Consider the following 22,684-nt stretch of genomic DNA (forward strand, 5'->3'; position numbering starts at 1 on the left):
CGCAGGGCACCTTTAAACAAGCCACAGACATCGAAATTCTTGCACTGTAAATTCGTCTCGTGATTTTTTGTTTGTTTACTTGGCAAGAAAAGCTTTAACGCGTCGCAATATTTTCCGCCGCAGAACAACTCAGTAGGCATGCTTTGCGTGAACTCGACAGGGCCAAATCGAGTTCGTCCTTCGGGGCAGAAAGCCACTTGTCGGGTTCATGTAAACGCCGTCGAGGAGTCGGGTCTGCGAGTGTAGCGGTCGGGTTCAGTCAGTCCGACCGCAAGAGAGGGGTTGACTCGCAGGCCCCTTTCACGCCTGGAAATGGATTTTAAGGCGAAAGCCTTTAATGACTCATACTGTTGTTAGCAGACGCGTCGGCAGGAGTGTCGACAGACGCATCGGCAGGAGTGTCGACAGACGCGTCGGCAGACGCGTCGGCAGAAGTGTCGACAGACGCGTCGGCAGATTCGTCCGCCTTTCGGCGTCACTGCTTAAAAGGCTCAAGGTTCCAGCATGAATAAAGGCGCATGGGCTTCATAAATAAAATAAAGTCAAGGAAAGGAAAATAAAAATAAGAAAATAAACAAAAATAAAAATAAGATGTGAAAATAAAAATAAAAAATAAAATTAAGAAAAGGAGCAAAAATAAATAAAAACAAAATATGAAAAATAAAAAAGTAAATGAAAACAGTGGCCAGGAAACGCTTTCGCCCTGCAGCACTTTAGAGAGCCAAGTGCCCCCTGAATTTTTCTGGGAGGGGGGGGGGGGGAGAACAGGACCAGGAGCTGATGTACCACTGGATCGCGCGGTCGGGCCTTGGAGAGGGCACCGTGACTGGTCAATCATGGTCTAGTTGGAGTGGCGTTGCACAGATCGGCGCCTGACCGAGGCTATAGTTGTATCTGAAACAGTCCGAGAATAGAAAGAAATGCAAAACGTCTTGGTATATATTGATAGTATAGTACAGTAGTGAGATGCTATGCAATATTAATGCATAATAAATGCACATAGCAGCAAAAAGGAAAAAAAAGTGCAGTGTCAGGATGAAACGACAGCCCTCAAATTTAAAAAATAAAATTCATGAAATTTCCATATATTTAAGTGCCGCAGTAATGTTTTTCCACATGGATGAAAAACAGTCGTGTTTGCTGTAAGCACTGTGTCCCTCATGTAAAATCAATTACTGAGTGTGGAACCAGTGCATCAGTGTGTGCAACAAGCAAGTTGGGAGTACTGCGATTGCAGTACCCCTAACTCACTACTGCAATTGCAGACCGAGTAGTTAGTTTGTTTAAATATAAAATAACCCAATTATATTTTGACCAGCTCTGCCACTGACAGATTGCCATTACAGAACAAATTACCATTGCGGTGATAGGGGCTGAATGTTAGTATTCTGACAGCTTGATTCTGAATAACATGCAGTAAACATTCTTTGGCATGGCTTATGGGTTTTAACGTCCCAAAGCCACTCAGACTATGACAGACGCCGTAGTGGAGGGCTCCGGATATTATTGACCACCTGGGGTTCTTTAAGGTACACTGATATCGCACAGTACACGAGCCTCTAGAATTTCGCCTACATTGAAGTTCGACCGCCGCGTCCGGGATCGAACCCGTGTCTTTCAGATCAGCAGCTGAGCACCGTAACCACTGAGCTACAGCGGCGGTAGTAAATATATTTTAGTCGCATGTCACGATGAATTTTTATGGCGCAAGGACATCTGTGGCCAAATAGCGCCATGGCACAAGGTGTTTTCGTCGACTCAAGGTGACCCATTTCCCAAGCATTTCACCCGAAATAAGCCGAGCACCAGACCAAGAGGAAGCCTGTACCCATTGTTTCACCGGCGGGTACCCGGCGGCACTGGGGATCGAACCCTGCACCTCCCGCATGCAAGACGGATGCTCGACTACTGCGCCACCGATGCGGTAAATTGTATGTTGCAATAATTTATGTGTGAGTGAATGAGTGGGTGATAGAAGATCTAGGGGTTAACAGTGTAGAGTGCACTTCTACAAGTACATTATCTTATTTATGTCAGCTTTGTGCTTGCCAAATTTAAAGTTACATTAGTTTTGGACGACTAGGTAACTACAAAATGAGCTTGCTATCATAATGTCATTTTTAAGAGAGTTGGCTGGAATAGGTGAGTGCGATTTTTGTTGTGGACTAAAAATAGCAAACTTAGTTTGAGATGGGTTATCTGGAATTGATTGACGTGGCATTGGTTTATTATGCTTAGGTCACAAATAAGTTTTGAAATTAGTTCTGTTAGGCATTCGTCAGAACTTATGCTCTTCTTGTTGTCAGCATGAAGTAGGAAATATGATTAATGCAGATAGAGCATTTATGCATGTTGAAAATGGAAGGATTCCTGGTATAGAGCCTTGTGGTGCTGCAACACTGATAGCAACTGCTACAGGCTTTAGAGGAGGGACTTTAAATGATGATACCCAGGTAGCACCGAACATTAGAATAGTGTTATAAAAATGTTATGTAAGTTGGAGTAATGTTACATGTTGCATAGTAACTTTACATTAACATTAAAAATTAACATATAACATTATAAGTTACATAGGAAACGTTACTTTCACATTCTAAACAAACGTTGTTTTAATATAATCTTCTAAATTTTATTATAATGTTAGAGTCGCAACTATAAAACAACATTACAAATATATTTCAAGCACGAATTTCCAGACATTTTCTCACGGTTCTTAGAGTAAAGATGTTTTTCAACTAACAGCATCTCTTAGATAGTACTTGCCATAAATTACATGAAGAGCCCCATTATTTTGTCACAAAACTTTAGTTATTACCCATTCCCCACTGTCACTCATAGGACATCCCGCAGTAGCGAGTATATAAGCTCGGCGGCATGACATCCGTTTGGAGGGGAGTGAATACGAGTTCCTGTGCTGTAGTGTAGTGGAGAAGGTGTCGCTCTTGTTGTTGGTTCTTGCAAAGTGTTGTAAGTTGTGTGCCGTCACCACTGGCAGGCCTGCATGCTTGTGCGGGGCTGCTTCACCATTTTCGAGAATGTTGCATTTATGTTGTTTACATGTTTCATGAATGTTTAGGGAAGGTTATTCGAACATTTATATGTAACATTACAAAAACATTAGAAAAAAAGGGCGTTAAGGACATTGAAATAACATTTGAGTGTAACAAAAATGTAACACTATCGCAATGTTTCGGTGCTACCTGGGTATGCATTGCATATTTAAAATAACTTTGAAGTATAAGTAATGGAGGAGGTTTGTGAGGGCAACAAGAGTGAGTTCATTGGAATAACTTGTCTGAAACGAAAGTTGAAATGTTTAATTTATTCAAATTACTTGGCTGGGCATATTTCAATGTTCAATTTATAAATTTACTGAGGAATGATGCATCTCTAGCTGCAGAGCGCAGATTCTGAATTTAAACATGAAAATAGCAATGTGAGCTAAATGGTTACTGATCAGATACAAGGTACGTCGCCGAGGCCAGTGCTTGTTACTGCTATTCTCATGTTTCTTGTGTGAGAGGGTGCGGCTGGAACCAGAATGAATGAACAAACGTTTATTGGTAGGATGAAAGGCGCAAGGTTGCATCCTCGGAGAATTTGTGTCAGTGGTGAAAAAGAAATTGGCAAAGGCATAAGCTGTTTCTTGAGAGCGGTTGTGTGAGATACTTTCGCAAGTGATTTTGTATGTTTATGGCTTTTGTTTCTGTTCCAAATGTATTCACAATATCTCACATTTTTAATGTGCATTTGCTGCATTTCGTAACTTTGCTTTTATAATTGCCTATTCTTTTCTCTTTTAACTCCACAAAATGACTTTTTTAAACCTCTTTATAGTTTGTTTATTAACTGTACAGAACATCACTTTTGATTGGTTTGGCTTGGTTTGTGGGGGTTTTACGTCCCAGAGCCTCAGGCTGTGAGGGACGCCGTAGTGATGGGCTCCGGATAGGCTCCGGATAATTTCGACCACCTGAGGTTCTTTAACGTGCACTGACATCGCACAGTACATTGGGCCTCTAGCATTTCGCCTCCATCGAAATGTGACTGCTGCGGCCAGGATCGAACCCCCATCTTTCGAGTCAGTAGCCTAGCGCCATAACCATTGAGGCACTGTGGCGGCTACATCACTTTTGAGGCCAGTTTATATTTCAAACAGTCAACACTGCTGTGAACTCATATTACTAACAACTGATAGGCTGGTATGAACATGGCTAGTATCGCAACTCAATTCTTGAAGAGCTCTGATGACCAATGATGTTATCAATGCGCAACTCTTTATTTATCCCAGGTAGCACCGAACATTAGAATAGTGTTATAAAAATATTATGTAAGTTGGAGTAATGTTATATGTTGCATTGTAACTTTACATTAACATTAAAAATTAACATATAACGTTATAAGTTATATAGGAAACGTTATTTTCATGTTCTAAACAAACATTGTTTTAATATAATCTTCTAAATTTTATTATAATGTTAGTTTGGTTTTTGGTTTTTGTGGGGTTTAACGTCCCAAAGCGACTAAGGCTACGAGAGACGCCGTAGTGAAGGGCTCCGAAAATTTCGACCACCTGGGGTTCTTTAACGTGCACTGACATCGCACAGCACACGGGCCTCTAGAATTTCTCCTCCAAAGATATTCTAGCCGCCGCGGCCGGGATCGAACCCGCGTCTTTTGGGCCAGCAGCCGAGCACCATAGCCACTGAGCCACCGCGGCGGCTATTATAATGTTAGAGTCACAACTATAAATATATAAATATATTCGCCATGTTGTTTTATAGTTGCGACTCTAACATTATGACTCTAACATATTATAATGTTAGAGTCGCAACTATAAAACAACATGGCGAATATATTTCGAGCACGGATTTCCAGACATTTTCTCACTGTTCTTAGAGTAAAGATGTTTTTCAACTAACAGTACCTTGTAACCACACCTCTTAGATAGTACTTGCCATAGACTACATGAAGAGTCCCATTATTTTGTCACAAAACTTTAGTTATTACCCATTCTCCACTATCACTCATGGGACATCCCGCAGTAGCGAGTATATAAGCTTGACAGCATGATATCCGTTTGGAGGCGAGTGAATGCGAGTTGCACGTTGTGCTGTAGTGTAGTAGAGAAGGTGCCGTTCTTGTTGTTGGTTCTAACAAAGTGTTGTAAGTTGTGTGCCGTCACCACTGGCAGGCCTGCATGCTTGTGCAGGGCTGCTTCACCATTTTCGAGAAAGTTCCATTTATGTTGTTTACATGTTTCATATGAATGTTTTTGGAAGGTTATTCGAACATTTATATGTAACATTACAAAAACATTAGAAAAAAAGGACATTAAGTACACTGAAATAACATTTGAGCATAACAAAAATGTAACATTATCGCAATGTTTTGGTACTACCTGGGATACACTGCAACAATCATAGTATTTTACGCAGTATACAAACTGGCTTTCAGCAGCAGTTTTCCCCAAGCTTGAAAGGGCCCTTTCAGCATGCCCCCAGTCAACTGCAAAACGCACATATCTACTCAGTGCTCATGATTGGAGTTAACATGATGTCCCAGTGCAATGTGCAAAATGTTTCATGGACAATTATCTACGATAGGTCTCATAAAATGTAGTATGGACTAGAGCACTGCACGGGCCTCAATCTGAGCCCGGCCCGGGCCCGAGACCTGAAGCCCGGTCCAGGCCCGCGGCTTCAAGCCCGGCCCGGCCCGGGCCCGCTAAATTATCGCTCTATCGAGCCCGGCCCGGCCCGGCCCGTGAATGCCCGGCCCGTTTCACAGTAACGCTTGAGGTATACTGCTCACTCTGAGCAAGTATAGTCTGCTATTAGACCGATAAGAAACTGGCCGACAAAGGTTCTGAAACCACTGTTTGGCTTCCAGAGAGTTGGTTCTTTTTAACTCAGAAGGAAGTGATTAAGAGTAGTGCTCGCCAGGCGCGTCTTTTGGACAGTGATCTCGTGTAGGTGCGCAAAGATAAACTCGGAAGTTCCGAGAGCCAAATAAAAAGGGCTGCATACACGTGTAATAGACTACTTTGCATTCCCCCACGATTTTAATCAGCTATATTTTGCCGCCCGCAAAGTATAAAAATTAAAGCTGCCTAGCAAGCAGTGGGATGATATTTTTTAGTGAACGCAATCTCACAGGTAGAACTCATAGCCGAACTGTCGCCTTTCAGCAGAAACGAAAAGCTAAAAGGCTTGAGTATTTCACGCGGTGTGTGTTTGAGGACTATAAGCGTCGTGAACTAATATGTTCTTCCCGAATGCATTTCTAATTGTGTATAGGTATGTTTTGGGATGACGAACGATCAATGGCCAATTAAGGCCGGTTGAATTTCACTCTTAATTACTACACCACGGCCACCACCATGAAAAGTCGGACACCAGCCGTTTCTGTACGGACCCAAGCCCAGCTCGGGACCGCAACTTCAGGCCCGGGCCCGGCAAAACAAATCACAGGCCGGGCCCGGGCTGGCCCGAGCCCGTGCAGTGCACTAAGACCCTGCAGGCTGGTTGTATGACTAATTTCTTCACTTCTGGTTTGGTTTTTCTATCAAGCTAAATAATCGGCGACTTCATAGTCCACAAATAGTGCTATATTAGTCTTGGTGCTCAAGAAAAGAAAGTGATAGCCATTGCAAGAATACCTGCAATGTGGTAAACAGTTTTCTATCCTGACTCTTTCTGCTTAACATCCCTGCCGTTCCCTCTCTCTGTCCTGACTGGCATGTAAGCTTGTGAAGTGTAAATGTGGGGGAGTGGTGCACATTGTTGTTATTTGTTGCGCTCAGTTTATTCTTAATGATGGTTCCTGCACTCACAAAGCAAAAACAAATGCTTCATAATTGTACAGTCGGCCACTTTTTTAAAAGCATCGCGCGAGCGTCGACCGGCCGGCTAGTCAGCGCCTTATCACGGCGCGGAGCAGCGAAATCGACGGGAATAAGCGCGTGCGCCCCGCCCCTCGAGTGTCGTCTGCTGGGCTCTTCCAACACGTGCAACACAACCCCTGCCGGTGTGTGTTCCATCGCTAGTGGGCAACGAAAACTTTACCGTGCGCGTGAACTAGAAGTTCTCAGCAGCTGTGCGACCTGTTGGCACGAATGTAGCAAGCTTTGATATTCCCGTAAAATGATAGCGCCCTTTTTATTGTGTACCTTCTGTACTCGCTATCTCTGCTGAGCCATGCAGCGCGCTACCGAACTAACCGTCGCAGGGGTTGTGTCGCACACGTTGGAAGAGCCCAGCAAACGAAACTCGGAGGGGAATAGTGGGGCGCACGCGCTATTCTCGTCGATATCGCCGCTCCGCGCCGTCATCAGGCACCGACTAGCCGGCTGGTCGACGCTCGCGCGATACTTAAAAAAAAAAGTGGTCGACTGTACTGCATATGTTGAGTGCACACAGCAGAGGTATGTCACAGGTGCTCCAGACAGGCCTACATCAAGCATCCTGAATGCTCATTTTTCATCTCTATGCCACATTATTTCAACGCACGTTTTGCAGAGCACAGTACTAACGTTAGGTGGAAAAATGACCAGCTCAAGTGCCGAATCTCGAGAAAGATGGGCAAACAAAACAAAAGCGCTCTGGCTCAGTTTTCCCCGCGCACTGCGTCAAACGCGCGCTTGACGACAGCTGCCAGTAGCATCGGCAGCTGCCAGTAGGCTACACGCGCTTTTGCGGCCTCGCCGCTGGCATGTCCGTCTTCGTCGTCTGCTCCTGCGCTGCTTGCCGGGATCGCTCCTCGGCGCACAGCCGATGTTCTCGGTGCGCGACGGGCAACAAAAAAGCGCCCCATCAAGGTGCGCCCCGTTCGTCGAGGACGATCATTGCGCACTGGTGCGGGTTATCGAGGATGCTGTATCACTGCGTAGCGCGCAGACTTGAAGACAGGCTTCCCTCGCGTTATACTGGCGAGGCAATCGTCATCAAAAACCCAGGCATACTCGCACACAAGAAAAAGGGCACGTTTGCTCGGCTAGCTCCGTAAGGTTAACGCACCCTGGATGTTATTTTATCCGGCAGTATAGATCGTCAGTTACCTGCAGTACAGGAAATGTGCTGATTTGAACGGCGGCAGTGCGCAAAAGAAGCCGCACGCGAACATTACAAACTGGCGCCCATTGGCAGTGCAAATGCGTTGCAATACTTCCGAGAACGTTTGCAGTGAAGAAAACTCGCCGAGCAACTCCGCAAGTTCAAGCTACAAGTAAGCCCAGTTTCGTATTGCACTTTGCGTAAACGTTGGTGCGATTCCATTTGCAAATAAAGTAGAGAATACGCAGTTACTAAACTATTTACAATTAAACGCTTACGAAGAGCAGCGTTTGTTAAAAATTCAAGTACGAAACTGTTTACATCCGGGATTTGGCGTGGAAATCCTTCAATGCTCTAATGGCGGCCTTTGCTGGCATGTAAATTGTTTGAATTATTCTCTGTAAATTGCGTGGACACCTAGACTGTATTATAAAGTCGCGTATCTCCGGAAGGTTGTAGGACTTGATGTGGCCCAGTCGGATGTAAAAAAAATGCAGAATGTAGTTCATGGAAATGCGTGCGATGCCGTGAGAGAGGAACCACAGGAGGTTAGTAAAGGACGTACAGGAACTAGCGATAATTTCGAGACGGGCCAGAGGCAAAGCTTGAATTCCCTGCATTCCAATTTTATGGCAGATTTAACCGAGAGTGACGACGACGAGGCATCCGAGGTAACCCTGCATTTTTTCTGTTATTCCTTGCTCTTTTGATCTCTGCGTGTGTGCCTCTCCTGTGTGCGTGTGCCATACGAAACGAGAAAAAAATGCTGCTGCGATTGTTAGGCCTAAGGAGGGCTTTTTCTGTCCCCATCGCGTCGGCCAGCCGCTCGCTCCAGCATTTTTTGCCGCGGCGCGGTGAGTAGGAGCAGGGTCCCGCCCAGCCGTGCGGCCGGCGCTGGCTGGGCTGCGGGTGCTAGCCGGCGCGGCTTCGCGAGCCCTTCCATGTCTCGGAAACTGCGGGCCAGTGGCCCAGCACGAGGGTTGCGGTCCCGGCGGCGCCAGCGCGGTGCAGACCCCCCCGCGCTGTTGCCGGCCGCGATCGTGACTCTGCGGCGCAGTGCCGCGTATTTGTCAGCATGTATTGCGAAGTCTTACTGCGTGTGCTGCGCGTATCCATCGCGTCGCGCGAGAAAAGTCGCCGCTAGCGGAGGGTCTAGGCCTATCGTCCGCCGACCCCCTCTTTCACGATTTCACCTCGGGATATTGCACCCTTCGGTCGTTTGTCTCGACTGTGCCGACAGGCCCGGGGGCATCTTGGCGTGTTTTTCGGCTGTGTTACGGTGCTCGTGCGTATAGTGGGGACGTGGTGGAGGCATTGTAGGACAGAGGAAGTGGGCCCTGTGCCCGTTCGTGGTGCCGAATTTTCGGTAGCTTTGACGAATGAGGAGGAGCTGGGCCGACTGCCGGGCGATGTTTCATCGTACGGATCGGACCCCTCGGCAGCCTCCGAAACAGGGCGCGTCGGCCCTTTTATTCTCTGCCGTGTCTGTGCCTTCTCCCCGCGTCACGTTGTGAGTCGCCGATCCGTGCCCCCGTCGAGAGTGAATGCCCCGCTGCCAACGGGCGCAGACGGCAGGACGGTTTGACTCTGCGAGATTTCGCCCTGTCTCGCTGCTGCGCCGCGCCCGTGAGAAGCGCGAGGCTCCCGCTGTTCTGGGTGAGTCCAGCGAAATATTTACCGATTTTATTTTACCCGAACTCCGTCGTTCGCAGCCAGACAACAAAAAAAAAATCTGAGGAAGGGGAAGGGCGGTGGGGGAGGGACTCCACTAAGCTAGGCCTAAACCTCTGGGCAACGTGTATTGTGCGCTGTTACGCGGCAGTAGAGCGGCTGCGAGCGAAGGAAAGGCTCCGGTAAACTGGCCAGGCAAAAAATGAGGAAAGAAAGCTCTTTTACTCGTTCCTGCGTGGCCTCCGTTCCTGAAAGGTGTGCGATGTGATGCAGTTGCCTCGTGTCGTGTGGACGAGCTTCGCTTTTGACTTCGTCCTGATGGCACTCGGCCGCCTATAGTTGCCCCGAGTCGGGCTGTCCGTCTGCTTGCGAGTGTGTCATTGGTGTGCTACCATGAGCGAAATGCTAACATGCTCGGGGACTAGCTGACTGTTTCCGTTGGCGCGTCGTGCGCTGGCTCTCTTATCCGTCAGAGCTGGGGCACTGCTCATGATCGGACCGCAGCAGCGGTGTCCTAGCCCTCCGTTGACAAGCGCCTCGGGGCGAGCGCGCGTTGTCGGGGAGCCATCTGCCCGCTCTCGCATATGCTTCCGTCACTGACCGTCGTCTGCTGACGCGAGCACTCGTCCAAGAGTGCTGCCATGTTGTCGTCTGCCAAGCCAGTCCATAAGCGGTGTCGTAGCGATTGAATTGGCGTTCTCGTAGCTTTTAGCTAGTGGCGACGTTTGGAGTGAACTTTCGCATGCCCCGCCTCCTCGTGAGACAGAACGTTTTCTCGTACACTCAGCTTGACAGGTGGAACCTCTCAAGTATGTTTTACGACATAACGCGTTAAGCGAGCCCCTCGCAATCCGCAAGGGTGGTAAACAGCTGTGCATGGCCTTGATTCGGTGAGCTCTTGCCACTGTGCGCTTCATTCATCTTCTCAGCTGTGTAGTTTGCATGTTAGCTGGTAGCAGCATGCTCAGTTCGTGTGCCCAGTATTGCACCACATTCAAGCCTACCATTTTTTGTGCACCTTGTAATGCGCCAGTGTGATGTGCTGTTCCCTGCGTGTGTCAGTGCATTGCAACATGAATTTGTACTGTTCACTGCTCATCACATTTTGCACAGTGTTCATGTGGCTACTGCCACTTCTTGGCAAGTGTTTGCTGATTAAATTACCTCTCAGAATTTTGAGTGAGCTTTGATTGAATGTGAAGGGGTATCACTCTCATTCACTCTGTGTATAGGTTAAATTATGTTTTCATTGTAAAAGCATGCATTTAGTTTGCCTGCAGCATAACCAGTCTGTGTATAAAATGTGAATGAGTGCAGAAGGTAACGATTTTTTAAAGCTGGTAACCATTTTTTAAAGCTGGTAACCACTGTAGCTGCTCACTAGGTAGAATTAATGCATATGCTATTCCTTTAAAGCCATCTTGTTCCATACGTGTTAGCCGAGCATGCTTATCCATGATCTCGGGACATTTTTGTTAGACTTGCATTGGTGCCTATTAGTGCTTCATTCATTATTGTTTAGGTTATCTGCTGCGGTGGGCAGATTGCAGAAAGGAAAGAGCCTACCCTGCAAGGGAAAGTGTGCTATCTTATCTATTGCATTGAAACAATATGTGCAGTAATGAAAATGTGCATGCTTATTTGCTCTGGTGCATCAGGCAGTCACATGAGCGTTCATGTTGCACGATGACCAGCTGCATCTGTTGACTTGTGCATGTCGTGGGTGCCATGGTGGTTCACTGTGCATTGGTGGTGGCAACAAGCGTACCAGACAAAGTTGCAGTGCCTGGTGTTCACAAACGTGGCCAGGATAATGGCACTTGAGCTGGGCAAATTGAAACTTGTGGCGCTCTGAACTTAGCTACTTTTCTTGTCTATTAAAGGCAAAGCCAATGGGAGTGGAATCTGATTGCTTGCTTGTACAGTGTGGCAAGTACTAGATGTACTAGTAGTTGGAGTACTAGTAGTTGGAGACTATTTCTTTTGTCTGAGTGGTTTCAAAGCACGAATTTAAGTTTGGTGGCTGTAGTGAAGAAAATCTCGCATGTATGCTACTCCAAGCAGATTGGGAAGTGTCGTTACCTGTCCATGTATTCGTGTGCTTGTTTGTGCTGTACCAATGACTGGGAATATTGGCGAAGTGTTAGTCAGTAGGGCCTTTTGTTGGAGAAACACATACATGTATGTATGCTTTTCTTCACATTGTCTTATCTCCTTTGCAACTTACATTGTGCACTGTTGCATGCAGTGTTCTTGCTTTTTAACTGTTGGACTTTGCTGCCTGGTCACAAAGGCAGGGTGCACGAAAAATGGTAGACGCACAGTGGTGACACTCACTGGCTTCAAAAGCTGACAAGGGCTCCTAGATGTCATGAAGGTAGTTGAATTTCACTCCTGTGTTTGGTTGCTGTTGTTCATATAATTTCATTGGATTAAAAGGCCTTTTGGGCAATATGTCTGCATTTAAAAGCACTGTTCCATTTCCAAGTAGTGGGTGCATGACTGATGAAATTACTGATTTTTTTAATTTGTAGCAGCGTTCAAGCAATGATTCGAACCCATAATTTTTTCAAGCCTTAATTGTTATGGAATTCTGCTTAGTAAACTCCCCAGTCTCATAAACAAGTTATGGTTTGCCCTGTTGCTAGCTGTGCATGCAAATATTGGTCTAACAAGAGCCTCAAAACAGCAAAATAATTCATGGTACCACTTCAATGGTGTTGCATCAAGGTCTAACGTCAGTTGGTGATAACATAAACAATAATCTGTGAATACCCAGTGTGCCCAGTGGAAGCAGCTGCTGAAGGAATGCACTTCATCCTGAGAGTAATTCTTTTTTTTTAAATTGCGTTTCTCCAATGAAGAAAGCAAAATCTGCATAATGGGAGCCAATGAATCCCATACTGTTTTTACCACAGAGTTCAGTTCGTGCTTCCCCATAAAGGACATCTCCTAAATGTTCATTTCAGGAATAAAGGATCAGAGCATAAACTTTTGTATAATAATTTGTTTCTGCCGTAAAGCAAAAGTTCTCTGAAGCACCTTGATTTATTGTAACTTTTTTTTGTACGCATGCTAAACGAAAGCATTTTGCGGGACGTTAAGCTATTTGCCAAATCCACTTTTTTTGAGTACAGTGTATGCAGGCTGAGATGCACCAACAGCCTAGTGGTGTCATGTCGTTGGTAGAATGGGAACCATTCTTGTCAACAAACCAACGCCCCTTTTTAGGCCTAAGAGCAGCAGAATGGTCGCATAAAATTAAAAAAATCTAACAAATTTATTGCTCATATGTTTTGTTGTAGGTGAGATAAGCCGAAGCGAAAGCTTGGTGCCCCATTTGTGGCGAGTGACCTTGCTGAAAAATGCAGTAACAGTGACGGATTAACTTAGAAGCAAGGGGTCCGTCCTGCTTCGAAGGGCACCACCATGTTGGAAACACTATTTTAGCACAGGCAAGAGCCACGCCCACTAAACTCTATAAATAGTCTGCGTAGCCACAGTGTAGAGTAAAGATCAATTTGAAATAGTGTTTGGTGCATATGCTCTATGACTCACATTATTTTTTAGCATACACTGTCCCTTTGTCTGTGTCTGCATTCGATTCACTAAAACTGCCTATTGTTGAGAGGATGTTTTGGAATTTTGTTCTCCCAAGATAAGTTTTCTATTGGGTACACAGTTCTGTGAGTCAATAATGACTCCTGAAGCAAAAATGACAGGCTGCTGTAAATTAGTTGATCCGCTGAGTAGTGATATTTATGCTGTTGTCTCATAAAAAAGTTTTGGTAAAGGCCTAAGAGCTAGGGGGATTTGGCGTCTGTAATTGGAAGGCAAAAAGAAAAGGTTTGTCTTTCTTGAAAGCACTGAGAATGGATTTCTTAAAGAAATGCACTGTTATGCTGTGCAGTCTGTTTTCAACAGAAAGGTGTGAAACATGTTGAGCCAGTGAAAAAAAAAAAAGGAAAATGAGTAGTGGTACGACAACCTGTTCTTTTTTTCTTGGGTGGGATGCAGGTCTCGAGATTGCAAAAAAATCGCGATGAAGTCAATTTCTGATAAAACAGTTTTTCAAACTAAATATGCTGAAATCCACGGTGAAAATAATCCCGAAGTACACAAAAAATGAATATTGTGAGTTGAGCTGCTGAAAAATGAAGTGTGAGCTTCAAAATGAAGTTTCACTTCATGCAGTTGCCATTCTGAAACCACACCCCAACCACCGCCACTTTGCTACCAATTGAAACTCTGTTTGCACCCTTTCGTTTGACACCTTCCAAAACAGCAGCAAAGCAGTGCAGCCAACGCCATTTTCCTGCGACTCACAATTGCAGACAGACTTCAAGTCTGTGTGCAATTGATTAGTCTCTGCCTTATGGGCTTTTTCCCTGGTTTGCTTTAAGCAGTTGAAGCGAGCTTGGCATCAGTTTATTTGGGAGGGGTAGAGCTGTGCAGTGATATTTTTGCTGCCTATAACGAAGAGCCCAATTAAAACCACAAATTTCCTTGTATTCTAGTTTAAGTATTTGCATATTTGGACTCTGCATAAAAAACACTTGTGGCAGGTATGGTGAGGATCATGACATAAAAATATAAATTTAAGTCCCGCATCCCTTCTTAAAAGCCATAGTTATAATGGATGACCAGAGGCTTTTTGTTGAGGTTTGAGGTCAAGCTCTAGTGTACACCTGTGTACCTTCTCCTGTCTCCGTGTACTGCGAGATACACTAGTATACCTTATACATTTCACTAGGGAAGTTGGCCAAGTGTTTCTAAATATGTAGACCATGGAAGTGCCCCGACAGTTTCATGCACGGAGTTGGAATAAAATAGCAACTGGTCTTCTTGTAATTCTTTTCGTTTAAAAAGCTGTGCGTGCTGGTTATGAAGTAAAGGATGTGTAAGAGTGAGCAGTTTTGCAGTGTGAACCCTAATTACGTTTCCCATAGCAAGGCTTGCTTTGGTGTGAGAACCTCCTAAATAAGCTTGTGCCATGATAAGTAAGCATTGTTTTTCACTTGGTTGGTATAGACCTTGGTACAGACACTGGCATCTTGGCACCTTTCTTGAGCCAATGGTTCAGTGATTTGGGTTAGTATTGTTTCCACACTTGTGCAGGTCAATTCCCAGTGACATGCATCGATTGGCTGAGTGCATGTTGTGGCTCCAGTGCATTGAACAGTGTTGCCGGGCAGGAGGATGTCAGTGAGAGTGGCACATATGCAGGGGCAGATTAGAGTAGGGGTTTGGGTGGTTGTCCTATCAAGCAAGACATTTTCTATGGGAAAGCTACATTGTTGCCCCCATCCTCTTTATTTTTTTGGGGGGCAAAAGGAATTCATTGTGCGTGTAAAACTTCCTCCAGGAATTTTCCCGTAAATCTACCCAGTGCACATAAATTGTACTTGCCACCTGGCTTTGATGGGCCCACTTTGGGGAGGGGGAATGCAAGCATGTTCGTGTGCTAACATTGATAATATACGCAGAGAAAATTAGTGTCAACATAGTGTCTACCTACGATAGCCCAAGTGCTGTTGTGAGATTTGCAGATTGAAGAATCATAAGCATATTTGACAAATGTGTCGCTGTGACTCGGCAGCATTTGGCGATAAAAATGGTGCCATTGAGAAGCCTATAGATGCATTTGGGACGGTAGTTACTGCTGGTTTCTGGTGAACAATCCTTTCGACAAGATAAACTTTCCTCTCAGAGTAGCACATTCTTTTTCACTCACTCTTTGGTAGAATATGTAAAAAATGGAATACATCACATTGACAAATACTTCCTTGCAAGCTGTCGGATTTCCAAGCTGGGGCTCAAGCTACGTCTGAAGTGCCAGGCTCAGAGTCAGTCCTAATCCTCACCTTGTGGATCAAGCCACACTGACTGCTTTCAAGACCATCTAAAAGTTTCGGCTGTTTGCAGTCTGTATACCCCTCATTGCCAAAAAGCAGTGCATGAATTTCAGGGCCCCTGTAACTTCAGTTTTCCTGCAACGCCATGGGTGTGTTCAAAAGAAGCGTAGAGAAAAGATTTTTTTTTTTTCCTGCAATATATTTTTGAAACTAGTGAGCAACTAGAAGCCAAGCATATGGCATCCTCTGTTGATGCATATTTAAAACAAGAATAGCGAATTGCCAACTTTGGAAGTGAATGGGTTAAACTAAGGGTAGTGCTAAGTGAAAAGCCTCTGCTAAGCCAGAGCATGTGGCGCTTCTGTCAAGTGGTGAGTGTCACTTCCAACTTTGCATCTGTATTGTGTTTGTGCAAAAAGGTCTGTGGCAGAGGTGGTGCGTTGGGGAGGGAACTACGGATGCAAATGGTGCCCAGTCTTGAGAGAATCTTGTAGTGCTGCTTTGTAGGATATAAAATTATTGAGGGGTGGCATGTTGCTACTCTCAGTGGCCCATGAAAAATTTGGTTGTTGACCTGCTGGTGCATGATGCAGAGATGTGCAGAAAAAAGTCAGTTTATGAAGCAGCTGTGGTCATCACCATTGTATTGTACAAGATGTGCGTGATGAAAAAATGAAAAAAAAAAAGTTTATATTTCACTGAAGTTTGCCACATATGGCAGATTGCTAAATGTAATGGCATAGGCACATTATGATGCTTTTCGGGGTGTTTATATCTCCTTAAACATACGAAGCTTGGAAGAATACAGTGAACTCTAGGGCGTTGTTTGCAGCAGAATACTGATGGCCAGTAACCGAAAGGTCACAAGAACTAAATCGTGGTTAAGCAGCGTAACATAAGCGTTCAAGGGTAGCTTGAGTAATTCTGAAGGAATTCATAATGGTGACTGGAGACTAGTTTGTTGCAGTTTCATGGGCACAGCTTCTTGAACATAGAAATCTGTAAGAGCTTTTACTAATGAGTGGCCTCCAAAGGGGCCTTTTATGTTATGTGAACAATAATTGCCAAAAGACAAGATTTGTTTTGGGTAAACTTAATGTGAAATGATGGTTTGTGTGCTTTAGATGTAAATTTTGCAGGTCCTTTTGTGGGTGGTGACGTCAGTTTGAGCGATGCTCTAATGTGTATGTTTTAATGGGACACTAGAGATAAGTAAAGCTGAAAGCTGTATTAGAGTGGTAGATTGCCATTTGGGACCTCTACCTGTGTTTTTTTTTCTGTGCGCAAAGATGAAGGAAATGCAAATGACATCCCCAGTTTCTTCCCCTATTTACATTCCCTAGAAACTGGGATTGCATTATGTCATTCTCACAGCAGAGTTCTCTCGCTGAATCAGAGAAAAATGAGACAGTTTGGCCCGTCGGTATTTACGAACACATGGTGCTAAGAAGCTGTCTCCTCGAACCACTGCGGCCTCACCGTTTTGGGAGAGAGGGAACCCTGTGAGAGCTTGTGCTTGGCTCAAGTTGCTGTGCACAATGCTTCGTGGAGGCTGACTGGGTGACATGTGAAGTGAGCTATGCTTTGCTTTCTCAAAAGCCTCTCTGCACTACTTTCCCGTTTTGGTGGCACTTCCAGCTGAAGTAGTGTTTACCACGAAAGTGATCAGCCAGTTGGCCCGGATGGGCTGACCGGGCACAGTGTCAGGAATTATTGAGGGGCGTTCCTAAGGTCTTTCATTTTTACTTTACTGTATTCCTTGCCCAGGCTCTGTTCTCGGTAGAAAAGACTTATTCACCATCCTGAAGCACTAATCTCTGAACCTAGCAAGACTTGATATTTCCCTTTAGTGTCCTTTTAAGGCTTGACAGAGAAAAGGTCCAAGAGAAGTGAGAACTGCATGCAAGTTGTACCTAACTGCACAGTACAGTGAAGTGTTAAACAAAGGCCTGGTTGAGTGAGTGGTGGCAACCAAGATACTTACTTACTCTGTCTATTCCTGTCAGTTCTAATGCAAAAGCATTGCTAGTCCCATTACGAGAAAAGCCAGCAACGTGTGTTAATGCGTGTACTCGCAGGTGGTACAGAAAATCCTAGTGATGGCAAGGAAAATAGGGTTAAGTCATCAAGCAGCCGCATGACGCACACAGTGAGCCGAGCACAGCCATTTCAGACAGTCATATACTTTCTGTTCCATCTTATATACCCCCACTGGCCAATCTCATCGTGGCATCACTTTTCCTGACTACATTCATACAAAAATTGTGAGCAACTGCTTGTCTTACAGCATTCTGGATTTGATTTCTCTTTGTATATAGCTTACATGTGCTAATCAAGTTGAAGGCTAGCTTGCAAAAGGGATTCAAATTGACGACATATGCACCTTCAATTGTGTGCCTTTCCAGGGCACGCGATTGAGGTGCCCACGGAGATGTGAGAGTTACTGCACCTTTTCCTTTCCTCAAAAACCAATTTTTGCATCAAAATTGTGATGCAACCATTCGTCGTGCAGCGTTTCATGTGGTGTCGTATGCGAGCATGCATGCATGGGTAGTTGTGTGGGTTTGGTGGTATGTGAATGCCCTTGGAGACAGTAATGCTTTTGCATTCCCGCGCAATTAAGCAATCTTAAGTGTATCTGCCAAATTATTTTCGCTGCTATTGATTAATAAGAGCAGTGCTAGCCGCTGAGTAAAGGCTCCTCTTGCAGCATGTGTGCACACGAGAGGCGAATGGATTTTTTTGGCTGGAAGCTGCAGTTGCCTGTCAATTTCAGCATTGTAATGCTCTGTTTGTCTGTTTTATACTGGTATGTATGATGTTGCTGGTGAAGTAGGTTATTTCTCTATGTACCAACCAGGTGTCCCAGCTAACTTTAGCCAAAGGTTAAAAAAATTCAGGGGAGCACTTTGTTGACCTAAAGTGCTGTGAGGCGGAAGCCTTAGGCGCGGGGTTGCTGCTTGTGTCACTGATGTGTGGTTAAGATGTTCAGCTTCGCCTATGAGTGGAACGCGACAGCGTCTTGCAATGCTGCCAGGGACTCCACAGAACGCCATCGCCCGTTTGGCTATACACCTTGCTCGTCGGTAAATTGGATTTTGAGGAAAGGAAATGCATCTGTCTCGCGTATATCGGTGGACACCTGAACCTCGCCATAAGGGAAGGGAGGATGATGGGAGTGAACGAAGACACCATATTCACTAGACGCGCCTTTGTTCATTCCAAACCATCATGATGGCATGGCGGAGTGGTTAGCGTGCTCGTCTCGCATTCCGGAGACCCAGGTTCGATTCCCCACCTCGAGAAATTTCCTACTCGATTTTATTTATTTATCTGGTCTCACTGGAAAAGTTAATTAACTAAACTCGGGCGCTCCAAGTAAATTGGTTGCATGGTTACTAGCCAAAGTACAATTGGCCCCGTTTGAAATTCGCACACTGTGACGTCACGACCATTTCGACCAATTGAAAAGCGTGACATTTCTGTCGACAGCTTCTGCTTACAACGATGAGGCATTAAAGGCTTCCGCCTTAAAATATACTGAGGCGCAATAGATGGAGGTAACTCAGCCAGCTTGTTGACCACTGCATGCAGTTTTTTCTTTTGTTTATCTGAATAATTAAATTGGAAAATAAAAAGGTACCTATTGTGTTTTGCTGAGGTCTCAAATAGTGTCTAATTCATCAGTTTTTATTTTGATCTGTGCTATATATTAGGAACTCCTTTGAAAAGAAAGCCTGCAAAATGTGAAAAATCTCGTGACCATGCACTCACATTTTGAGACAGTGCTCTCAAACGTGGAATTCATGAACGCAGCGTGCTAGATGGCGCCGCGAATGTGGCAGGGTTTGAAGAAGTGAAATATGCGGTGGTGCCAACGCTGAAAATAACATCTGCGACCTGTTCGCATATAGTGTGGAGAATAGTGGGCGCGCTTGTTCCCGGCAGTAATTCACGAGGCCAACACACTAAGCAGTGTTACTACTAGTCAGTCGGGCAATTTGTCTGACGGGCCGGAGAAAAGTCGCCAATTTCAGAAGCAAAGCAATGCCTCAGAACGCAAGGACGTCAGATGCAAGGTGCTAGATGCGAAACACCATCCAGCAACAAGGAGCGCGAAAATAATTACTTTCAAATGTATTGTTTTCTCCTAGTCACATTCCGCGGTGCCATCAAGCACAGCTACATTCACGAATTCCATGTTTGATAACACTGTTGTCACGCTATGCGAATGCATTGTCAAGTGTGATATTTTAATATTTGACAGGCTTTGTTTTTCAGTGCGGGAAAAACTAATCTATTGAAAACATCAAAATAGAAATTGAGGACCTGACGTTCGGGCGCGCTGCAATTAGGCACTGCAATTTTCGCTGGAAATGAGATAGCTGGAATATATATATATATAAATTATGTAATTGAACACAATAAAAAAATACTGAATTACTACATACAGTGTTCAACAACATGGGTGAAGTTGTCTTCACCTATCATACTAAGCCTTGGCTAAAGTTAGCCGGGAGACCTGGTATACTGGAGGCGAAGCTCGGTGAAGTGGTTCAAGGTGCATTTTCTTGTTGAAGTGGATAGTTGTACAGAGCCTTTAACTGTGATAAGTTATGTTTCTATGAAGTGGTACGCCAGAGAATGTGGCTGTGTCAAGATAAAAAGGGCTGTCAACTTCTGGCTGGGTGGAATTAAAGCAGCTGGCAGTAGGAAAAACCTTGCGCAGTTCTTAGCGACTTGTGTTGGGTTCATGTATGACGCTTCCGCATCAGGCATATATTTTGATGTCACAATGCATTGTGGCAGAAAGCTTGCTTTAAAAGAACAAGAAAAAAGGGAGGGATGGGGGACCTGTGTTTACTGCACACACCATTTGGAGAAACCTGCTTAAAAGGCTTACCTCTGCGAAGTTTAGTGCATGGGCATGTAACAGTAGCAGTCACATAGAAAACCCGAATGCCTTGTTACGTTGCAGTTATGGTCAATGGATTTTACACTCCTGTGAAATTTGCCTTTAACTGCCAGCTAGACCTGAGCAGAAAAATGAATTGTTTTCAAATAATTTTTCAAATTGTTTTCAAATAAGGGTTCTTTTCTGAGCCTCATTATCCAAGGAATGAAATATGTAAATTAGCAAAGCACTGCATGAGGACTACACGAATGTAGTAGCATAACTTGGTTAGCACAGTGTTTCTGAACTGTGATAAATGGGCCTCTCTTTTATGTGCAAGCAGTCAAGATTGGTGGGACTGTAGATTTGCTTTTAAAGGGGCTGACAACTGATTAAGCAGCTACTTTTTTTTGGCCCAGTGGAATGCCCGACATACTGAGTGACCAATTCCACACTGGTACTGTCAAAAGTGGCGAATAATACTTCTAAAAAGAATTTTTGGATCAGCAGACTCGTTTTTACACATCCTGAAGCTGGAAACATAACACCGCAGTAGTGAATCTAAGCAGGTACATGTGAGGAACTGGCGTCGTATTGCCACAGCTGCAAGAAAGTAATCTTTCATTTAATAATGTGACTGTCATTTTGGAACGTGCCTTCTGAACTTTGCATTGTTTTGTGCTAATGCACATACTCTAGAATCTTCTTTCACATCAAGCATACAAAAGCGCAGGTGCAGACAGCCATGCCCTGAGGACTGCTGCTGCTATGCTATGATACTCATTGACGCGAAGGCAGCAACTTCTGTTCAACAGAGGCCTTCTTAACACCTTCAGGTGTACTGGAATAATAGTAAATGTATTTAAAAAATAAAAAAAACTGCGTATAAATAATGAGCTGGGTTGTTTGTACTGATGTATGATCATGGATGCACCTTAGCAAAACCGATGACTGTGCTAATTAATTAGCGTAGTAGCATCTTGAAAAAAAAAAAAAGTGAGAAAGACAGGCAAGAAAGCAGAGGACAAGTGTACGTCCTGTCCTTTCTTACAGTGGCTTTGTCTTTTGCACTTTTTTTTTTTTTTCATGATGATGGCACCACAGCATGTCCACAATTTTATGCGACAGCGTATACAGCTCGTTCGGTTGAAAAGCTGTCTGTGTCGTAGTTGTAGTTGTGAGCACTATGCATCGATGGATGGATGCAGTCATGCGATTCAGCGTTTCGTGCAGCATAAACTTTCTAGTTAAGATAGAGCCTAGCTTGCGGCAGGAATTCGAACTGCCGACCTATAATCGGGGGCTGCGGGTGTCCACCGAGATATGTGAGGCAGTCATTTCCTTTTCTGAGATTCAGTTTTCATTTCCTTCATTTAGGGCACCTCTTCCTCTCTTCTTTCACTCCCACCTTCCGCCCTTCCCTTATGGCGTGATTTGGGTGTCCACCAAGATGTGACAATTACTGTGCCATTTCCTTTCCTCAAAAATGCGTTGTGTTCAAAGGTGTTTCCAACAGGCAAGGCGTCATGCTGAACGGGCGATGGTTTTTCTGGACTTCTTGGCAGCGCGCTGTCGTGTTCCACTCCTAAAGGCGAAGCTTAAGCGTACTCCAATTTTTTTTTCTGTGCCAGTTTAAGTTTAAATTTCTTGTTCAGCTGTTAGTATCATGCCAGAGTCTACAGATACAAGCAAAGATTTTATAGTTACCACCATAATTTGGTAGCACATATTAAGTTGCCAGTCCCATTAGAGGAGGGCTTGTGTGAGTATGGGGCCGGTGCAGCCTTGGTTGCATTTTCTTGCCAGTGGTCCACTACAGACAACATTGACATATAGGTATTACCATAAGCTTAAAAAGCCAATGTTAAACTATTAGTTGTTTAACCCAGCACATAAATAGATTGGCTGTTTTTTTTTGTTAGCTGTCCTGGTGCAGTTGGTTCAGTTTTGGCTGCCTGCAGTTAGCACTGAAGGTGTAGGTAACCAGCTGTGCAATACCTGTATGACCTGATAAGTGTATTGCTTGCGAATAACTGTTTTCTGCTGGTAGGTTTGAATGGTTCAGCTGTGCAATGAAGCTCTGTGAAAATTTAAAAGCATTTGATGCGTTGCTTTTTGCATGTATGCCCACAGTTTGTCCTCTGCCAAGGGGCAGTGGATGGCCAGGCAAGGGACTCGGGCTAATAGTGGCATTGGGTGCAGTACTGAAT

General features: G+C 44.7%; 1 protein-coding gene across 17 annotated transcripts in view; it reads left to right on the forward strand.

The window, feature by feature from the left end:
* Positions 1–8,377: 8,377 nt before the first annotated feature.
* Positions 8,378–22,684, forward strand: part of mask (multiple ankyrin repeats single KH domain) — a 120,855-nt gene continuing 106,548 nt past the window's right edge. For 12 of the 17 annotated variants that reach the window (XM_089584975.1, XM_089584977.1, XM_089584978.1 and 9 more), the window contains exon 1: positions 8,378–8,725. In XM_089584975.1, the coding sequence (XP_089441101.1) occupies positions 8,546–8,725 (180 nt within the window). In that variant the 5' untranslated portion in view covers positions 8,378–8,545. Of the gene's footprint in view, positions 8,726–9,689; positions 9,711–9,835; positions 9,981–22,684 lie in introns of those variants that run through there. The other 5 variants (XM_089584985.1, XM_089584988.1, XM_089584984.1 and 2 more) reach the window with 4 other exon arrangements.

The sequence above is a fragment of the Amblyomma mixtum genome, chromosome 3 (assembly GCF_055824585.1).
Source record: "Amblyomma mixtum isolate Tamu chromosome 3, ASM5582458v1, whole genome shotgun sequence".
Lineage (NCBI taxonomy): Eukaryota > Metazoa > Arthropoda > Arachnida > Ixodida > Ixodidae > Amblyomma > Amblyomma mixtum.